This window comes from Alosa sapidissima, chromosome 1 (genome assembly GCF_018492685.1).
Source record: "Alosa sapidissima isolate fAloSap1 chromosome 1, fAloSap1.pri, whole genome shotgun sequence".
Taxonomy (NCBI): domain Eukaryota; kingdom Metazoa; phylum Chordata; class Actinopteri; order Clupeiformes; family Clupeidae; genus Alosa; species Alosa sapidissima.
This window is the reverse complement of record NC_055957.1, coordinates 17,905,122-17,918,395: the sequence shown is the minus strand read 5'-3', so window position 1 is coordinate 17,918,395 and position 13,274 is coordinate 17,905,122. Positions and strand designations below refer to the sequence as shown.

At 47.4% G+C, this 13,274-nt stretch overlaps 1 protein-coding gene across 2 annotated transcripts in view; it reads right to left on the bottom strand.

Annotated features, from left to right (window-relative positions):
- The window catches only part of LOC121724500 (zeta-sarcoglycan), a 228,376-nt gene that overhangs the window by 203,513 nt on the left and 11,589 nt on the right, over positions 1 to 13,274 (bottom strand). Inside the window, exon 1 of one of the 2 annotated variants that reach the window (XM_042111109.1) lies at positions 129 to 156. The exons of the other annotated variant lie outside the window; for it this stretch is intronic. Within the exon in view, the coding sequence (XP_041967043.1) occupies positions 129 to 140 (12 nt within the window). The 5' untranslated portion in view covers positions 141 to 156. Of the gene's footprint in view, positions 1 to 128; positions 157 to 13,274 lie in introns of those variants that run through there. 2 annotated transcript variants of the gene reach the window in all.

Here is a 13,274-nt window from a genome sequence, read left to right as displayed (position 1 = left end):
GTGTGTGCATGTGTGTGTGTGTGTGTGTGTGTGTCTGTCTGTCTGTAAGTGTGTGTGTGTGTTTCATAAGAACCCCCAGACTAGCAGCATCCTCCCCTCTCCAACACCATGTTTTGTGCAGAACTCACTCTGACTTCCATGAACTGCTCGCCCGGGTCGCTCTCGTCACCGCCTTTGCCGAGAGGATGAGGCAGTCTGGAGGGGAAGCGTGACAATTCGCCTTATTGATTTTTGTCAGGAGTGCTGCAGGCCAGCAGTGGCAGTGCAGAGAGATCTGAATTATCCCGGCCTGTCTGATTCAAACACAGCCGTGCAGTTGGGCACTGGAGGAGCAGCACTGAGTTTCACACCGGGGGGGGGGGGGGGGGGGGGGGGGAACGAAACGAGAGAAAGAAACAGGAAAAGGCCTGGTGGTATCATGTTGGGAAATTAGAAATTACATGACTCTAGTCAGAGTGGTTTTCTCAGGGAGCAAAAAAAGAGGGTGAAGGAGAGCGGGAGGGAGAGAGAGAGAGAGAGAGAGAGAGAGAGAGAAAGGGAGAGAGAGCAAACAGACATAGAGGGAGAGCACATGGGAGAGGAAAAACGATGAGTAATTTCCCTTCAACGGTAGAGATGAGATAGGCTTGCAGTTTTTTTGTACATGACAGCAGGAGAGGAAAGAGCTGGAGTGGTCCGTGTTCAAAGCCTGAGTTGACATCTCTCTCTCTCCTACACACACACACACACACACACACACACACACACACACACACACACACACACACACACACAGTCCCATAACCCCATGGAGCGGGCCCTTCGCTGTACAGGTGTGCAGAAGCACACGTTTCCCGCTGACCTTTTGTGTCCAGCGGTCATCGCGCACCATTCCGCCAAAACACAATAAATCACCGGCGAGCTTCGCTCAGTCACCCGAGACTGCTCTAACGACGACTCCATTGCCACGGTAATCACTCGGCCTCGCCTGCAGTTCACCGTGACCTGGATCTATCTGGCAAGAGCCACAGCGCCCCTTCAGCCAAGCAGACGCACTGTATGGATGGACTGGGCCCATTAACTGAGCTCCAGTAGAGACCATTGATTTACATTGATCATGAATTTTACTTGCAATTTCACACAGAGAAGTGTGTGTTAACTTCACTCTCCAGACATGAGTGACAGATTGACAAACACTGTTGCCAGCGTGAGCTAATCGAATCCCACTGGTTCCCTCTTCCTCCGGCCGCGTCAGGGTCGGAGTCTTCCTCTCCCATCTTGCACTGAGCACCTCACCCCGACACCACCACCATCACCTTAGAGTGACACATTCACACGGCTCGCTGACCTGGGGGGTGGGCCAATCAGACGGCATCTGTCTCTGGGGATGGCCAATCAGATGCCCCCGTGCCCTGGGGATGGGCCAATAAGGCGGCACGGAGCGTGAGATGAGCGGGTGGCGCTCTCGGCGGGCCCGGGCTCGTTTTCATAATTATGGCTGCTGGAAAGTTTGCTTTGATTAATGGCCGTTCCCCGGGAGTTGACATGGGATGCGGAGCTCCGTAATTGGCTGGATGTCAGGGGGGGATTCTCCAGGAGGAAGTGCACTGAGCCTCCTGATGCTTGCATGCCTTTTATCTCAGCACTCATAAACATGCAGGTCACCACCCCTCTATTGCTCTCTCTCTCCCTCTTACCCTCTGTTCTTCTCTCTCTCCCTCTTACCCTCTATTGCTCTCTCTCTCCCTCTTCCCCTCTATTGCTCTCTCTCTCCCTCTTCCCCTCTATTGCTCTCTTTCTCCCTCTTACCCTCTATTGCTCTCTCTCTCCCTCTCTCCCTCTATTGCTCTCTCTCTCCCTCTCTCCCTCTATTCTTCTCTCTCTCCCTCTCTCCCTCTATTGCTCTCTCTCTCCCTCTTCCCTCTGTTCTTCTCTCTCCCCTCTCTCCCCTCTGTTCTTCTCTCTCCCTCTCTCCCTCTATTGCTCTCTCTCTCCCTCTTCCCCCTCTATTGCTCTCTCTCTCCCTCTCTCCCCTCTATTGCTCTCTCTCTCCCTCTTACCCTCTATTGCTCTCTCTCCCTCTCTCCCTCTATTGCTCCCTCTCTCCCTCTGTTCTTCTCTCTGTCATTTCTTCTTTTCTCTTTCTTTTTCCCCGTCTTACTTTCCCTCTTTTCATCTTCTCCCTCAAGCACTCAGACAGCATGCATACCACCAAACATGGAGCAAGTGAAACTACATGTGACAGTAAACTGAATTCTTCCACGCACACACACACACACACACACACACACACACACACACACACACACACACACACACACACACACACACACACACACAGACAAACAGACAGACAGACACACACACTCACTCACACAGAGACAAACAGACAGACACACACACACACACACACACACACACACACACACACACACACACACACACACAGGCCAGTGTAACTGGAGGGTGGTTGTCTTGGTGAGTGTGACACACCCTGAGAGTTTTGATCATAACAGTGTCTCTTCCACTCCAACAGATAAACCTCATGAGACGATGCTGCCGCTAACGTCACCCACAAACTACACCCTCTCCACCCATCTCACTGTCACCCCAAACTACACCCTCCACCCATCTCACTATAACCCTGACACCCTCCACCTATCTCACTGTAACCCCAACACCCTCCACCCATCTCACTGTCACCCCAAACTACACCCTCCACCAATTTCACTGTCACCCCCCAAACTACACCCTCCATCCATCTCACTATAACCCCAACACCCTCCACCCATCTCACTCTCACCCCGACACCCTCCACCCATCTCACTATAACCCCAACACCCTCCACCAATATCACTGTCACCCCCAAACTACACCCTCCATCCATCTCATACTCTGTTTGTAAAAGATCAGTGAAACTCAGACATGACCATTCACTACCGTTCACTACCGAGTTTGCATTGAAGACATCATTAATGTTGAAATTGACCATCGTGATTTCGAAAGCAATATCTGCATAAGTGTAGTACAGAGGCCCATTACCAGCAACCATCTGTCTTATAGTCTAAAGGCACATTCTGTTTGCTTATCCACGTGTGTCATTTAAAAAGGCTAACAAATTATTAGAAAGCCCTTTTGCAATTATGTTAGCACAGCTGAAAACGGCTTCCCTGATTAAAGAAGCAATGCCACTGGCCCTCATCAGATGAGTTGAGTATCTGGAGCATCTGCCTGTGTGGGTTCGATTAAAGTCACAAAATGGCTAGAAACAAAGATGTTACTCTTGCTCTGTGAAATGAAGGCAATTCCATTCAAGAAATGCCCAAGAAATCGAAGATGTCATGCAATGATGTGCTTCTCTCTTCACTGAAGAGCCCAAACTGGCTCTAACCGGAATAGCAAGAGGCGAGAGGGGCCCCAGCGCACAGCTGAGCAAGATGACGAAGAATAACGAAGATAACGTTCAAGTTAGATCTGCTGCAAAGGAGATAACAAAGAGTAGGCCTATCATCTCTATTTAACATGATGTTTTGACATTGACATTGTAAACGTTCTCTAAGAGAAGAGTGAAAAGCAGTTTGCAGTAAAGCTAACCAACGTCGTCTCTATCGCCGGAAAAAAATAGCAAGCATCCTAACCAAATGAAATGCTCGGCGGGCCGGATTAAAGTGCTTGCAGCCGGATCCGGCCCGTGGGCCGCAGTTTGCCCACCCCTGTAATCTAGACAAAGTTGTAAGGAAAAAGCCATACCTCACAATGGGCAATAAAAAGAGATTAAGATTGGCAAAATAGCCTATTATGGACAGACAAATCAATGTGTACAGATAAAAAAGAAGAATGTTTCTGAGATGTTGGTCAAATGCTGAGGGGTGTTTGAATCCATCTGTCAAGCATGGTGAAGTGAATGACATGGTCTGCGGGTAGCAATGCCAGTGATGAGTTGGTGGAAATGGGTATAAAATGGGAAATGTACAGAATAAAAGGAATCTAGCAGAAAGAAGGCTATCACTCCAGTTTGCAATGTCATGCCACACACTGTAGACAGCGCTTGATTGAAGTCAGTTTCCTCCAAAAAGAGGACAGTGACCCAAACCACAGCTTCACACTATGCAAGAACCATGTACTGTAGAGAAGAAACAGTCAGCAGTCTGTCTATAATGGCTGAAACTCTGGCTGAAGTTAGTATTTCTCAACACACCTAGCCATTGATCAAACCAATCAAATTTATCACACACGTCCACAGCCTATCCCAGTGGTTCTTAAACTGGGGGTCGCCAAAAATATTGAAGGGGTCGCAAAATGATTTGCAAAGTCAAAGGCTGCCATTGACTTATGCCTGTGGTGTTGACATAGCCTACCTATGAGAGAAGACATTTTCTGCCTCTGCTTCCAATGCCCATCTCGCAACATTTCTAAACCAAATTTCACCGGTTAGAGAGAAGGGGGTTGCGAGACTTGGCCCATGTTCTTGGGGGGTCGCCAAAAAGTTTAAGAACCACTGGCCTAGCCTACCCTTAACACTTACAAAATATGTCAACCACTCACTCAGATACTTTTATGGATGGTGGTAATCTTTTCAACACACACACAACACACACACACACACATACTCACACACACTCTTTCATTCATGGTGGATTCCATTTTCTCTATCATTTCTATCAGGATATGTTTGGCGTTGTAATGGCTTTGCAGCCCGTAGGTTTGTAAGTTTTATGAGGTTCCCTTTGGCTACTGCAAGACTGAGCCTAGGGATGGCGCTGAGCATTGTGGGATTAAACGCAACAGAGTGGATCTCATTATCCGTGCACCATGGGTAATCCCATGCCAAAAGCACTCACAGACTGAGGCTGACGCACATGTATGCACTTATGCACGCTCACATACATACACAAGCAGATTTCATCCATTATAGAGCAGACATCAGCTCTTATTTTGTCTAATACATATGAGAAAGATATATACACCAAAGCAAGCTGCCCTTCACCTGCACCAAAACAATTATACACATTACGTTGTCATCTGTGTGATAAAAAAAACCTTTGAAAATAATCTTTGAGCTATCAGTGAAGGTTTTCAGAATGACAAGTTGAATGTCAGGTGGGAGACAATTGAGGACAGCAAAACACAACAGAGGCTCCTCCCTTAGGAAGGAATTATGTCCAGGAGAACAACCAAACATGGTGGCTCTCCGGTGACTTAGCCTACCTGTCCAGACCCTTTAGCTTCATTAAATCCGCAATCTGCTGCTTTGTTGAAATTGCCTGTTACGTTGGGAGTCCTTAAAAAAGTGCTAGCATCATTAGCAGACGGTGAATGGGCAGTGCACTAAAAAGGCTACAGCTCATTTACTGGGTTCACTGCAACCTTTGAGTTAATTCACAGTTACCTTTTCCCAAACAGACATCAATACTAGCATTGGGTCAATAGGGACATTTTCCCCTTCGATCCAAACCTGAACCCAATTTGTTCTGAAATGATTCCACAACATGTATAGAGCCACTTTCAGTTCAGCACGGCAATGCCAGAGCAATACTACACTATGGTGAATAGTCCTACAGTACATCCCAGAAGAGCACTACACAACTCATTAGGCCTCTTCACTGCAGGCCATTTCAACAGTTCAACATCTGAACATCTCACGATATTTCAGGCAAAGCTGGTCAAACAGCAAGCCACTTCCATTTTGCCTGCAGTTCATCAAACAGCAACAGTGTCTCTTTAGTAGCATATGGTCTAATAGCAAGCGGCATGTTTAAGAAAGTTGCTGGAAAAAAAGAGAACGGAAAAGGTTTGGCACTGTAGCCTGTTTTTTTTCCCCACACACTTTGCTTAATTGGCAGTATGTTTAATTAATCTGTTTATTTGTTTTAATTACAACTTATGGGGATAGTCACACTGGAGTGACATATGGAGAGGGGGACTGTGTGATGGAAGCGAAGAAAAAAAAAAAGAGAGGAAGAGAGAGAGAGCGAGAGAGAGTAATGCCCCTGTAGTAAACAGCATCTGATTCCTAGCCAGGATGCTGATCCTTTTTTAAAGCCTACAGGAAGTGAGGTGGCTGAGCCCTGGACTGAGGAAAAGATGTTTACTCAATTCAATTTTCAGCAATTCGGCAGAGAAAATCTAATTTTCAGATTTCCCTCTCTCTCTCTCTCTCTCTCTCTCTCTCTCTCTCTCTCTCTCTCTCTCTCTCTCTCTCTCTCTTCATTATTGTTGTTGGCTAAGCTCTAAAAGCAGGGCCAGGGCACTGACAAAACTCATGAGGGAGTTATTTGCAACAACTCTTTTTTTAACACCATTTTCCTGTGAAGCACGCAAAGCATTGTGGTACGGCTTTTTTTAGTGATATTCTGGGGGAACGTGTCCAAGAACTACCACCATACCATCTGGACCTGCCTTCAAAGACCCGACTATCTGAGCCCAGACACAGGATAGAGAGAGAAAGTGTGTTTGTGTGTGTGAGTGTGTGTGTGTGTGTGTGTGTGTGTGTGTGTGTGTGTGTGTGTGTGTGTGTGTGTGTGTGTGTGTGACAGAGAGAGTCAGAGAGAGAATGAGAGAAGGGTGCACAAAGACAGACAGAGAGAGAGAGAGAGAGAGAGAGAGAGAAAGAGAGAGTTCCCTTTTATGGCTTAAACACTCGCGCCATGGGAGGTGTCTGGAATTAATGCCTTGTCAGTTGGTAATTTCATGTGAAAGCATCTCCTTTTTAAATGGGTTTCGGCTTTCTCCACACATATGGTGACCCTCACCCCATCAAGTGGATGTATCAGACGGGTCCCTCTCTGGCCGATACTGACTGTCCAGTCATGGCCGGCGCTGCAATTGAGCATCCTCTCAAGCGGAGCTGAATGGACTCCATGCACCATGCGGGCCGTTTAAATGGAGCTGTAACATTCTAGCATAGAGTGGCTGGCAGTGGATTTGGCCTCTGAATCTCACTGAGAGAACACAAGAGGCAACCTTGAATATCAAACATCAGAGGAAGAGCAGAGAGAGAGAGAGAGAGAGCACTGATCTCTTTACACATCAGAGAAGCTGGAAAGGCATTTTCTCATGAAACCTGCATTCAGTCAATGCAAATGACAGCTTAATTCCAGATGAACATGTGCAAGTGAGATGAGGAAAGACAGAAAAAGAGCAAGAGAGAGAGAGAGAAAGAGAGAGATCAGTTAATTCAGTAGGCTTTTGCCCAATTCATTCTATAAATCTGAGCAAAGAGCCAGGAAGAGAGAGACAAACAGAGAAATCGAGAGAGAGAGAGAGAGAGAGAGAGAGACAGAGACAAAGAGAGAGAAAGAGAGAGAGAGCTCATTCATCCTCTCAATTAGCTATTCATGGTGGGAGCCAGTCTCTGAGATTCATGCTGCTATGCCCGTCTCCACTCAGAGTTTCGCTGGCAGCGCAGCAGCTCCATGTGCTGCTCCATGTGCTGGCGTTGGACCCCACAGGATACGTGTGGCCTGGCATGCCACAGCTCACTTTGCTTGATTCAGTCTTAACAGCCTCTGAATAGTCCCCTGTTCTCTTGCACACAAAGGGGGAAAAGCCATGCTGAGGCCACCAAGTCACAGAAAAGGATCTGGTCTTTTTATGCTGCTTTTTGTCTGTGATTTGCGGTGTGCATATGTGTGTGTGTGTGTGTGTGTGTGTGTGTGTGTGTGTGTGTGTGTGTGTGTGTATGTGTGTGTGTGTGTGTGTGTGTGTGAGCGCTTGCATACTGTATATGTGTGTGTGTGTGTGTGTGTGTATTGGGGATTACTCATCGTAACTATTTCTGCCACCACAGTATATTCCAAAAGAGGTTTATTCTCCGAGGCTACTCTTCGGCTCCTCAAATAATAAATAAATGCAATGTGACCCACCGAGCCCAACCACCCAATCAGTGCTGCTAGCCTTAACTTGCCAACATTCAACCAGGCTCCCCTTTTTCTGCCTCCCTGCAGAATTGGTGGCATCACCTCAAACTACCTTTTTACAACCCTGTATTGATCTGCCCTGCTTTAATATTCACCCCTGAGGTCCTCTGGGGTAATTAACACAGGCTTAAAAGCAAACATCATCGTTCTTGGGGTAAAGTGTGTGTTTGGTTAGTGCCTCGGAGCACGGGCGTGGTGGGGGCAGGGGGGAAGCAGATCCCTAAAATCCTGCTGACATACAGGAGAGGCTTGATTAATGCCCAGAGGGGGCTATTCCTGCTCGTCTATACACTGAGCGAAAGATTAGAGCCAGCAGGCGACCTGGCACTCTGAGAAACGACTTCAGAGCATGGCAACGAGTTTAAAGAGACCCCCCGCCAACGGACCGGGATAATTTTAGACACACTAATGCTGCAAGTGAATGCAGTTAAATACATATGCATCGAGGCAGCGTCTTTTGCACACTCGAGTACACGGGTAAACACGCAGGATTTTCGTGCTAATGTAAACAGCTGTCTGTGTGTGGAGGTGGCGAGTCTCCGGGAGCCCTGTGGTGTTTTCTAGCATGTGTAAGTGCACAGAAAGTCAAACGTGATCAATTTGTATTGGGAAAACCAACACATACTTGAACGCATGTGCACATAAATAGGGTGAAAGCTCAACCAAAGCAAGACATTCATCACACACACACACACACACACACACACACACACACACACACACACACACACACACACACACACACACACACACACAAAAACAAACACATAAACACACACACACATTTAATGCGCACATGCAGCCTCCCCACACACACGAACACACACACACACACACACCACATGCACACACACACACACACACACACACACACACACACACACACACACACACACACACCACACGCACGCACGCACACACACACACACACACACACACACACACACACACACACAGCAGACTGGCAGCTGTGACACTGTTAACAGGTAATTGCCTCTTTGAGGGAAGGCAGAAGAGGACATTTTCTCCCCTAATTACACCCCAACACTGCTACATGTATCCCATCCCATCACCAGACCTCTCTCTTCCACTTTTTACTTCTCTTCTCTCTATCCCTCTCTCACTCCTTTTCTCCCCTCTTTCTCTCTTCATTATCTCTCTTCCCCTCTTCCTCTTCTTTTTCTTTGCTACCATCCATCCCTCCCTCTCTCTCTCTTCTCCTCTGTTGGTGAGCAGCCATGAGACAGGCCCTGGCATATCAAAGCACATCACAGTCACACCTCACTAAATGAAACCAAAATGTATATTGCACAACCAACGCATCAATTACTGCGATGAAATGACACAAATCAGACCTCTCCATGAAAAGGGGGGCCGACTGCACTCACTGCACTCCGCGCTGAACCCCAAGGAGGAGTCAGAGAGAGCTGACGGCTGCAGAGGATTTGAGGACGGATCTGAGGGACAGCTCAGCTCGGGCCAGACACAAGCCCCGTCGTCAGGCAGTGTGGCTGCAGTGGCACCAGGGCCGGTGCAGGAGAGAGAGAGAGAGGGGGGGGGGGGGTGGACGTAATCCTGTAATGGTTCAAATTGTTTCAGATTTATACCTCCGAGGCTGGACGCATCTCAAGAGGCTCCAATTCAATTATTGATTCCGACAAGCCCCCGCGCTCTTAAAATGATTGAGGTAAAGGGGGAGCGGGTGGCCGGGCCTGCGGCGAATTACACGCCGTTGTCACTCTCTCTTCCTCTCTCCTTCTCTCTCCCTCTCTTGCTCCTGCTCTCTGTCTGTCTTGTCCTCTCCGTCTCCCACAACCTGTATTAAAACCGCTACTTAACCTACTCTGACATATCAGAGGACCCGCTTTAGTCCTCCCGGCCATGTCTAAGAAGCTTTCCGTCCCCTTCCGTTAAGGTGTCGTGGTACCGCATCTCAAGAAAGAGAGGCTAATGGAGAGACAGAGAGACAGTGGAAAAGAAAGCAAAATAAGAAGAAGAACCTGAGTAAATGGATCATGCCAAAGATAAGCTTATACTGCATTGATCTGGGGTGGAAAACAGCCAGTAAAGAAACCCATCTCCCTTGCAATCCAAATCCACTCTTGAATCTCTGTGCTCAAACGCTCCCAAAGCACAGGCAATCCTCTCGACTTCAGACAGGATGAGTGTGACCATCTTTGCTAATGAGCGTGACCATTTGAGACCTCCCCAGCCACCTCCACTTGGATGCTGAAGCACACAATTGCCTCAGCACACTACCCATGAGCATGCGCTCAGCTTTCTTTATGGCCCTCGGCATAAAAGGGAATAAACAAAGACTGTGGCATATTGGGAAATGTCAATAGAAATGGCTGCCAGCCCCGCATGTTTTCTCTTTTTTTTGTGTTCTTTCCTCAGCGGCGTTGCTGGTGATGGTGCAGTGGCCTGGAGGTTGTTTGTCTATTTCTGGTGGGTGGCGCGAGCTGGGGACCGACGCTTAACGCCTTCTCCGCAGTGGGTCACGGACTCCACTCACGCTGATGGAGGCGAGCCCAGAGCCAGAGCCTTGTTCTCCTGAACGCCATGAACGCATGCACACTCTCACACACACACACACACACACTCTCCCACTCTCTCATACACACACACACACACACACACACACACACATGCATGCTCTCTCTCTCTCATACACACACACACACATGCTGTCTCTCTCTCATACACACACACACACACACACACACACACACACACACACACATGCTCTCTCTCTCTCATATACACACACACATGCTGTCTCTCTCTCTCTCAGACACAGACACACACACACACACACACACACACACACACACACACACACACACACACACATGCATGCTCTCTCTCTCTCAGACACACACACACACACACACACACACACACACACACACACACACACACACACACACACACACACACATGCATGCTCTCTCTCTCTCATACACACACACACACATGCTGTCTCTCTCTCACACACACACACACACACACACACACACACACACACACACACACACACACACACACACACACACACACTCACTGCCCTCCACTCCTCCTGTGTGTGGGGGGGGAGGGGGGTGATCAATGCCAGCCTTTATCCGCCTTTATCTCGCTCACAAAGCCACTCATCTTCCTGTCACAGCCAGCGGGACCGAGAGCCACGCAGCCAGAGATTTTAAAACCGCTTCACTCCTTCCACTTTTTTTTATTTCACATTGACTCTCTTGTGCGCTCTCTCTCTGCCTCCCCCTCTCTCTCCCCCTCGCTCTCTCTCTCGACAAGCAAACAGAGGTCTTTGGTGGGGAAAATAAAGTCTTTTTTGAATACCTATGATAAAGAATAGATTAAAAAATGAGATGGGAGAAGGTCAGAGAGGGAGAGAGTGGGCTGCTTCATATCCTGCTTGAAGCTGTTAGCCCACAGCAAGGCACTGCTTGGTTTCTATTTCGAGATTGTGCTAAAGTCGAGGTCAGTCCTTTCCCTGCCAGACCGTATTGTTAATTAGAATACAGGCAGAATACTGAGGCGATTGAGCTCAAGATCACTACTTTTTATATTACTTTGACTCCAAAAGAACAGGAGAGAAATAAAGAGAGGGGAAGAGGGAGAAAGAGGAGAGGCTTATGAGGAAAAAACACGGAAGTGGTCTATTGCTGATATTAAGGCTGTAGCAATAGCTACATCACTGCCATACCGTGTATTAGGAGGAGTGTTGAGGCGGTCACTACAGTTACCATCATAGCAGCTTTTCTCCCCTAATCTGAGAATGCCACCATTCTCATGTAGTTGTTGGCTTATTCTGTGGCCTTGTCTACACATATCAGGATATTCTCAAACAAATGTCCACATGACAAGCCCAGACCTGTACTATTCTGAAAGTGCATCTTGTCATTCTAACCTTCTGGTCGACTCACCATTAAGCGCTTGGATAACACAAATTAAATATGTATATATTGCATTCAAATACATGTGATTATGTATGATTATGACATGTGTAGCTGTGTAGTGGCTGCTGATTGCTACAAATTGTCATGGCTGCATTTCATGGAAACCATTTTGGTAACACTCTACTCAGTCAGCATCCATAAAGCATAATACATTCATCAAGGGCTATAAAGTGTTCATAATGCCTCATAATGATTGATAAGGCAACCATTATCAGGCTTTGGAAAAGCTTTATGAATGTATTTATAATTCTTTATGGATACTGAATTCTTAGAAATGTTCTTTTGAAAGTTCTTAGACATTATTATAAATGTTCTGCTATAACCCTAGTTAAGGACAACTCAGTGAAGAAAGACCCCTGAGACAAACCAAAGATCCTTTAGAACACCCGTCTCTGGACAAACCAAACAAAGTTGAACAAAGAGGAAAATAAATGGAAAATAAGGGAATGGTCAGTGACCCAAGGAGTGAAAGAGACTGAAAGCAAAGAAAATGAAAAACGGATCCCCACTGCACCACTAGCTATCAATATAGAGAAGAGGACATCCTCAGAGTTGGAAATGTACAGAATCAGAGGAAAAAGGGATGAAGGAGAAAATGGAGGGAGACAGGGGGACATTGAGCACATGAAAGACAAATGATTGAGCGTCTGACAGAGTGCAGCCGCGCACCCCTCTCTCTTTCCAAAAAAGGCTAGAATTTATCTGCTATGATGGAAGAAAGTCAGAGATAAAAGTGAAGCCTACGGCGAATAACAGGATCTCCTTGAGACAACAACTGAAAAAAGGTTAGGTGTCTTTAACAGGCTTTTCACTGGAGAAATGATCCCTTGCCACGTTACTGTCTCCAAAAAAGGTCCGTTGGATCAAAGTTTGAGCTTGACTTTTTTCCAACAATACAGTGGAGTTGAGCTTTTGGTTTTTGAAGGTGGGTCAGAGAGTGATGAATTACGCGCAGGACGAACAAAAGGACAAGGAAGAAGAAAGGAACTGAAAGAGAACAGTATGAAGACATGGGATGATTCTTGGAGACGCACAAAAAAGACAAAAAAACGCTGGGGTCCCAGGCTAATGAATTTCGGTGGAACGTCTTCATCCCTGAGCGGAGAATGGGCATGACAGATCGGCACGGAGCGCTGGAACCGAAATAGCTGCAGTCAGGCAGAGCTGCCAGAGATCCGGGGGGGTGGGGTGGGGTGGGGGTGGGGTGGGGCTGGAGAACGGAGCCTGGAGTGGGGCACAGCTGGAAGGGGAGGCCAGAGCCCAGGCCATCATGCTGAATGTCTACCACAGACACATCTGAGCGTGATGTGGAAATAATGCTGAGAGAAAGCGAGACCGAGGCAGTCACGAGTGAGCCACCAGCGGCAGTCAGCTGTGCTTAATTGCTCATTTTATTCAGTGTCTT